This window comes from Cherax quadricarinatus, chromosome 29, assembly GCF_038502225.1.
Source record: "Cherax quadricarinatus isolate ZL_2023a chromosome 29, ASM3850222v1, whole genome shotgun sequence".
NCBI classification, from domain to species: domain Eukaryota; kingdom Metazoa; phylum Arthropoda; class Malacostraca; order Decapoda; family Parastacidae; genus Cherax; species Cherax quadricarinatus.
Window position 1 is genome coordinate 23,466,746 of NC_091320.1, and position 8,986 is coordinate 23,475,731.

An 8,986-nucleotide genomic window follows, 5' to 3' on the forward strand; every position below is an offset into this window, starting at 1 on the left:
AGTATCTTTGGCAGGTTAAATCCTCACCACCAGATGTAGACCAAACGAAATGTAAACTTTGCCAGATGGACTATTGTCACACCTTGCGTCATTATGTACTGGAGTGCGATAAAATTAATGAATTTAGAGAAAACTCACTCAGAAATGTTCAAGAAATGGCAAAGTATTTTATCCACAGTGGTATATTACAGACCATTCTGGAGAAATACCCTGACTTTGCTAGCTGTAAATAAAGCATTACCCTGACTTTGCTAGCTGTAAATAAAGCATTACCACATGTGTGTGTGTGTGTGTGTGTGTGTGTGTGTGTGTGTGTACTCGCCTAGTTGTACTCACCTAGTTGAGGTTGCAGGGGTCGACTCCTAGCTCCTGGCCCCGCCTCTTCACTGGTCGCCACTAGGTCACTCTCCCTGAACCATGAGCTTTATCGTACCTCTGCTTAAAGCTATGTATGGATCCTGCCTCCACTACATCGCTTCCTAAGCTATTCCACTTCCTGACTACTCTGTGGCTGAAGAAATACTTCCCAACATCCCTGTGATTTATCTGTGTCTTCAGCTTCCAACTGTGTCCCCGTGTTGCTGTGTCCAGTCTCTGGAACATCCTATCTTTGTCCACCTTGTCAATTCCTCTCAGTATTTTGTAAGTCGTTATCATGTACCCCCTATCTCTCCTGTCCTCCAGTGTCGTCAGGTTGATTTCCCTTAACCTCTCCTCGTAGGACATACCTCTTAGCTCTGGGACTAGGCTTGTTGCAAACCTTTGCACTTTCTCTAGTTTCTTTACATGCTTGGCTAGGTATGGGTTCCAAACTGGTGCCGCATACTCCAAAATGGGCCTAACGTACACGGTGTACAGGGTCCTGATCGATTCCTTATTAAGATGTCGGAAGATCTTTTTCCTTGAGTGAGGTTTGTAGTCTCTGGCCCCCTAGACTGTACTCCGTCTGTGGTCTTCTTTGCCCTTCCCTAATCTTCATGACTTTGCACTTGGTGGGATTGAACTCCAGGAGCCAATTGCTGGACCAGGTCTGCAGCCTGTCCAGATCCCTTTGTAGTTCTGCCTGGTCTTCGATCGAATGAATTCTTCTCATCAACTTCACGTCATCTGCAAACAGGGACACCTCGGAGTTTATTCCTTCCGTCATGTCATTCACAAATGTGTGTGTGTGTGTGTGTGTGTACTCACCTATTTGTACTCACCTATTTGTGGTTGCAGGGGTCGAGTCCTAGCTCCTGGCCCCGCCTCTTCACCGGTTGCTACTAGGCCCTCTCTCTCCCCGCTCCATGAGCTTTATCAAACCTCGTCTTAAAACTGTGTATGGTTCCTGCCTCCACTACGTCATTTTCTAGGCTATTCCACTGCCTTACAACTCTATGACTGAAGAAATACTTCCTACTATCTCTCTGACTCATTTGTGTCAACTTCCAATTGTGGCCTCTTGTTTCTGTGTCCCCTCCCTGGAACATCCTGTCTTTGTCCACCTTGTCTATTCCACGCAGTATTTTATATGTCGTTATCATGTCTCCCCTGACCCTCCTGTCCTCCAGTGTCGTCAGGCCGATTTCCCTTAATCTTTCTTCATAGGACATTCCCCTTAGCTCTGGAACTAACCTTGTGGCAAACCTTTGTACTTTCTCTAGTTTCTTGACGTGCTTTATCAAGTGCGGGTTCCAAACAGGTGCTGCATACTCCAGTATGGGCCTGACATACACGGTGTACAGTGTCTTGAATGATTCCTTACTAAGGTATCGGAATGCTGTTCTCAGGTTTGCCAGGCGCCCATATGCTGCAGCAGTTATCTGATTGATGTGTGCTTCCGGAGACATGCTCGGTGTTATACTCACCCCAAGATCTTTCTCCTTGAGTGAGGTTTGCAGTCTTTGGCCACCTAGCCTATACTCTGTCTGTGGACTTCTTTGACCTTCCCCTATCTTCATGACTTTGCATTTGGCAGGATTAAATTCGAGAAGCCATTTGCTGGACCAGGTGTCCAGTCTGTCCAGGTCTCTTTGAAGTCCTGCCTGGTCCTCATCAGATTTAATTCTCCTCATTAACTTCACATCATCTGCAAACAGGGACACTTCTGAGTCTAACCCTTCCGTCATGTCGTTCACATATACCAAAAATAGCACTGGTCCTAGGACCGACCCCTGTGGGACCCCGCTCGTCACAGGTGCCCACTGTGATACATCATTACGTACCATGACTCGTTGTTGCCTCCCTGTCAGGTATTCTCTGATCCATTGCAGTGCCCTTCCTGTTATATGCGCCTGATGCTCTAGCTTCTGCACTAATCTCTTGTGAGGAACTGTGTCAAAGGCCTTCTTGCAGTCCAAGAAGATGCAATCAACCCACCCCTCTCTCTCTTGTCTTACTTCTGTGTGTGTGTGTGTGTGTGTGTGTGTGTGTGTGTGTGTGTGTGTGTGTGTGTGTGTGTGTGTGTATGTGTGCGTGTGTGTGTGTGTGTGTGTGTGTGTGTGTGTGTGTGTGTGTGTGTGTGTGTGTGTGTGTGTGTGTGTGTGTGTGTGTGTGTGAGGGTGTGCGTGCTTGTGTGTATGCATATATTAGTACGCTCATGTGCATGTGTCTGTGCGTGCGCCCTCGTGTGTGTATGTGTGTGCGCGCGCGCTCGTGTGGGTGTATGACCCACTTAATATTTGCATTTATAACTCATTACAATTGTGACCAGGTGTGGACGTATCCGTGGCTCATTACTTTGTAATTTGTTCATGACTGTAACCATGTATAGGAGTGAGGCTGATTCATTACCTTTGTAACTTGCCATGATTGTGACCAGATCTACCTGGAGTTCATTACCTTTGTAACTAGTTCAGCTATCATAACTTTGGGGTCCAGTCCCTGGACCCATTATGTACCTTTGTAATCTTTTGACTACCGCCCACAGGATGGGTATGGGGTTATGATGAATGGTTTTTCAAACCATTCATCATAACCTGCCCCACCTCCTGGAAATCCGGGAAGGGAGCAGGGCGCCTCCAGTTTCCACGGCAAATTACACCACTCCTGAGGAGCTTCGAGGAACGGGATGAACCCCTGCACACTTGCCCCTACCTAGAAACCAAAATGCCAGAGGGGAGGATCCCAGAGGCTACAAATGGGATGGGGAAAAGGGAGGGATGGGAGGGGGGGAGGAAAGGGTAAAAAAGGGGGGATGGGGAGGATGGGATAGGGATGGGGCGATTGGAGGGTAATTAGGTTTGGTCTGAGGAAGAAGACCAAAAGGTCCAATTCCTCAGGCCAAGAGCCTCTTTACCATGACAGGGAGCCCCCCTTAAAGAGGAAGTTTATATGACAGGCAAAGGCCAAATCCTTGCAAGATTGGCATGATGCTCACTGTATCACTATTATGGGGAGCGTTAAACCTATAAGGATTATACAGCACCTGTGGGGGAAGGCATTCAGGCTTAATTCAGGGAATTGGAGCACAGATCTAATTCCCTAGATCAAGAGCCCTCTCACCACCATCAAGGAACTTCTCTTGAGGGGCCCTATATGTATAGGACAACATATATTAACAAGGTTAATTTGTTTATTCGTTACCTGCATTTATTATGACCCTTTCCTCTCCACATTCATTCTATTGGCTTGTCTTACTTTACCTTCCCATTAAGTTCACCCAGCATCTTGCTTTTCTTTCCATCCTTGAAAAGTCACAAAGTTTCACGTTTGTTTCTCCCTCACTTTCCTGCGTGATAGATAACTTCCATTCTCATGTTATTGCTGTGTACATTGACGATTCTTTATCCCCTGATTGTACTGGGTAAGTAGCAGTTTTTCCTGAAAAAAAAAATTAGGATAATTTACTAGAACTGGTCAGTGTTCTCACAGCCGAGTATAAATAGACATTTCTCACTGCTATCATACACATTACATCGATGTCCGCCTCGTCCTTCATAGTCATTTTGGAGGCTCAGTGTACTACAGGTTATCCAGAAATTTGGCTCCATCATCCCATTGTGCTTTGTATACAACTTAGGTTATGCTGTGTTTCTAACACTTTTTTGCTGGGTCCTTGTACTCGTCAGTGCTCATGATATATTTCCCACAGGGGTATTCCTTTCTCAGACTATTTTCTAGTGATCTCTCAACAACTTCGTAACTGCTGGCAACAACATTGGCCCAAGTTGAACCACAAATTTTCTATCACGTCACATTTAGGATTCTGTCTATCTCTGCCACGTTTGGGAAACTACACACTCTTGCATATCTGCTACATGCATCTCACGGGTACGTCGTGGAAAAATGCCCAGCACTACTCTGAGAATTGTCAGGTCACATTGTCAGTCAGAATTCACTTTTGACAACTCCAGTGCCCCAGCACACTCATACTGACTGTGGAAATTTATCTGGACTGCCTCCATGTGAATTATCTACCCTAGCAAGCTCTGTTGACACTGAGCTCTGAGGTTGGTACCTCAGCCTCACAAGTGGTTTATATGACACATTTTCATAAATAACTGATGTTGAAAGAATTTCCACCTTCATGCACGAATAGGGACTAACTAACTTGGTGCTGGAGAATATATCACCCGGTCTTCAACCTCCCTAAGCCTTAGCCCCTCTGGACTTTTCCCTTCAAGTCACCACGTGCAGTCGGGAACCTAATTCCTGCAATATTTAGTCGGTATGAGTGACCTGCCTGCACCACAGAAATTCCTGATTCCAAGGGAGTGTGTATCCCCTAGTATAACTAAGCAGGAAGTGACACTAGCTTCTAAGCTTGTAATTTAAAGAGGGGACGCCGGTACATACTGGTCTATGGGCGTCCAACTGCACACAGACCCACAGTGTAACTCACTCGCGTTTCCCCCCAGAACCTGGCCAGAATACTGAGAAAGAGAGATCTTGTCTTACTGTAATGGGCATGATGGAGAAGGGCATCTACAGTGCTTAGAGGTGCCTCCACCAGATCTCCCCAGGTCTATTATATGTAGACATGTGGGGGCGCCGCCCAGCTGTTCAAGGCACTTGTTGGTAGGATAGTGTCCTGTCTTAGAAGAAAGCACTGGTGTCTCAAAGACCAACGCCTCGTTGTTCAAGCTTGGGCTGCCAGTTCTTCATAGCTAATATAACTTAGTGTTTGCCAATATTAAAGACCTATTCCTACCTACGTTAAGGTCTTAGGCCTACATTATTTATTTATTTGTCTTTGCAAATAGTTCATTGAGATTATGTATTTACAGTAATGGGTTGCAATGCAGAGAGAGCCTCTATTATGCCTAGGCATTATGGGCCAACTTAACTGACTACTTAACACTAAGAATTATATCATAGTTGTACAGTAGAATATTAATTATATCATAGTTCTAAAGTAGATTATTAATTATAAGTGAATCTAATTTATATAAGACAAAAGATATATTCATATATTCAAAAATGCTTTTTGTGAAAACAATGATTTAATTATATTCCTGTCAACAATGGATAAAAGGTTCAAAAGTAATTGTTGAAATTATGATATAGGAATACATAATCGAGTATGTGAGTACTGAGTATTTAGCATTTAGTCTAGGGTGATTGTGGTTTTTGAGAAGTCTTAAATTGATTTTCAGACCGGGTTACTTTAGTATCTTCTGGTAATGAAATCCATATTTTGGGGCCCTTTATGTGCATAGAGTTTTTACACAGTGTGATATGGACACGAGGTACATCAAAAAGAGATCTGTGTTTTGTGTTATGGTCATGTGTCTTCAATTGCCTCAATAATCCTAATATTAGTTTACTAACAGTATAAACTACCTACATCTTCCTTGAAGGGTAAATCTATCAGTTAAAATATACCTTCCAACCAACTTCGCCAACCCGGGTGTATGTGTATGTTTTGGGTTGACGTGAAGCCCGCAAAACTCAGACGGTCTATTTGGGATTAGGGGCGTCGTACGGCTTATTTACCCTGTGGAACTTTATTTTTTCAATTCAAAGTTTATTCTCCATAAGGATTACAATGCTGAGTTTACAGAATTTGGTTATTGTGTGGTTTACATGTAGTAAAATAATGATTACAGAGTGTACCACTAGAACACCTAGCATGGCTAGGCATTTCGGGCAGACTTAGTTTTATTCTTAATTGTAAAATATTACAAATTATGAGGTAAGTTGGTATTATGGCTAAGTGACTAAATACTAGTTTGTGAGTTTAGCAATGTGAATGCTTTTGTTTTGGCACAGTACATAGTTTCAGTATTGGAGTATCACAGGATTCAGTATTTTAAGATTGAGATTAATATTTCTGTTTATGGTCAAATGGGTGAGTGAGTGTAAGTGTGAACCACCAGGTGGTATTCGTGTAGTTAGTTGACGGGGTGTATCAGGACCGAATAAGTTCCAACACTGGCCTTCTAACAAAAAATAACCTACTGCACCAACTTTTATGTTTAATTTACTCTTACACTTTTCCCTACCCTTACACATTCTTGCCCGTCACTTTCTCCTACTCTTTAAAATTTCTCCATTCACTCCCCCTCCCTGCAGCACTGTGTGTCCCTATCAGATTTAGCGCTGAACTTGACTACCAGAATATTATTCTGGCATTTGCTGGTCTGTGAGCCGATGCTGAATATAAGCAATCACAAAACCAATAGTAAAAGGGGTTCCCATACAGTATTGGGAATACAATGGGCTACGGGCTTACCAGGGCTCAACACATTCAGGTGGGGCATCCCTGGAATTTGTACTGCAGAAAGATTTTATTGCTGTATTATTTTTGTCTATTATTACTATCTGTACATTAAAATAATGCAAGGTTTTTACTATTATGTGACTATTCTACTTGCAGGTGGAATTTAGGATTATGGGCAACTGGTAAGAGTAATAATGTAACTCAAGAGGAATTAATTGCTTTGGTCAATATTCCTAAGTCTCCGTTGTACCAAGCACTGTTAGTCTCTGAGAACCATCATTTGGCTGTGTGTCCAGCAGCCCGGAATGGGATACAATGGCTAGCTCGTCGCCTTCTTCAGCTTACAGGTAGGTTCACGGAGCGTCAATTATATAGACTTCATGAACCACCAGCTGCTATTGCCCGACACAATTTTCCATATTTAAATTCGTGGGAAGCATACCCAACTGTCCTGGCAAAATCTATAACAGTCTTGATGGCCCGTCATCCATTTGATCGTCTTTTAGCATCTTACCGCCATATATTAGAGGACCCAGAAAAAAATCCACATGGGTATCTGCATTATGGACGCCGTATTGTTCGAACCTACCGCCAGTCCCCAGGCCATAGTAAGGGGCCTACTTTTGAGGAATTTGTCAGGTTCTTACTGGCACGTGACACACACCACCTGGAAGATTCTTGGCAGTTGACAATGCGCCGTTGCACTCCTTGTCATATACAGTATAACATGGTAACCCACTTTGAGACACTCTGGCATGACGTACAGTGGGCTTGGAAGAAAGCTGGTCTTGGATCACTCAACACTACAGATTATTTTGTCTACAACCTCACGCCCAAGATACGCAAGCAGTACTTTTCGGAGCTCACTTTAGCACAAATCCTAGAGTTGTACAAAAAATATAAACTGGATTTTCAACTATATGGATATACAATAGAGGAGCACATGGCATATGCAAAACCTGGAGAAGAGGCACTAGATCCTGCGCTCATGGTTGATCTTCCTCGGGCAAATCATGACATGCTGCAGATCTTGCTGGAAGCAGCACGGGAGAAAGCACTTCTGAAGGCAGAACATGCAAATGCAGTTAAGGCACAAGCACCAGAGTCGGGTAGCTCCAGCATGGGTCTGCCCCTCACAGGTGAAAGAGGTTCACATGTTGATATTAGTAATGACATAGAACCTGATGCAGACAACTCTAAACCAGAGTAGAAGTTAGTAAATATTCAACCAAAAACTGCAGCTCAAAGAATTTTCAAATATAGTTACTGTATTTGTCATGTGAATTAATACATTCACAAGGAAATATTAAACCCACAAAAGTGGTCATACAACACCTGCAGAATAAGGTTTGATCTGAGGAAAGGATAGTATTATCAGGGGGAGCGTTAAACCTGTAGGTGTTATACAGCGCCTGTGGGGGTGAAGGCATTCAGGCTTAATTCAGGGAATTCGAGCAAAAATCCAATACCCTAGATCAAGAGCCCCTCACCAGCATCAAAGAACCTCCCTTGAGGGGTGAGGAAAGGAAAGCTACCTTCATTTTCTTGGCTCAAAGAGCCCTTCAGTGGTTGTCAAATGAGGTAAGACTTGGAAGTGGTGCCATGACAGGCCGTGAAGGTAGTGCCTGTTGGATTATTATTATTATAATCAAAAAGAAGCGCTAAGCCACAAGGGCTATACAGCGGTGCCTGTTGGAAAAGCAGTAATGGGTGTCTCAGGTGTAGCCTATGTCATGTGATATCTCTTCCTAGTTTAGATATACAGTATTGATCACAAGTGATTAGCAGTAATCTTCATGCGTCTAGCGATTTCATATTGCAGCACGTTCATAAGGATCACTGAACATGTAGAGCTTTGGGAATGGGAGGTAATTAGGTCTGATCTAAGAAAGGGAAGGACATGTCGAGTCATATTTTTGTGATAATATGTAATGACTGAGCAGTGCAACAATGATTTTTTTTAATTGTTGCAAACCATAACAATGTGTTCATAAATTGTGATGTTCTTTCTTTGTATATGTATTGTATATATACTGTGTACTGTATTTTTACACAAATGCATTTTAGAATAAAATATGTAATACAAATACTTACGTTTTCTTCCCTTTAAAACTGATTTAGCAACAGAGTTGCTGCCATGTGTATTGTGAGCAATAATTATTATTATTATAATCAAAAAGAAGCGCTAAGCCACAAGGGCTATACAGCGCTGCAGGGTAGGGAAGGAAGCGAGGGTATTGGGCGGCAGAAGGGAAGTTAGTTTAATATGTTTATTATGCACCACATACCCATCCTGTGGGAGGTAGTCAAAAGATTACAGAGGTACGTAATGGGTCCAGGGAC

General features: G+C 43.1%; 1 protein-coding gene across 3 annotated transcripts in view; it reads left to right on the forward strand.

Annotated features, from left to right (window-relative positions):
- Positions 1-8,699, forward strand: part of LOC128694607 (carbohydrate sulfotransferase 10-like) — a 29,755-nt gene extending 21,056 nt beyond the window's left edge. For 2 of the 3 annotated variants that reach the window (XM_070089649.1, XM_070089648.1), the window contains exon 4: positions 6,800-8,699. In XM_070089649.1, the coding sequence (XP_069945750.1) occupies positions 6,800-7,853 (1,054 nt within the window). In that variant the 3' untranslated portion in view covers positions 7,854-8,699. The remainder of the gene's footprint in view (positions 1-6,799) is intronic. The other variant, XM_070089647.1, reaches the window with a different exon arrangement.
- Positions 8,700-8,986: the final 287 nt, after the last annotated feature.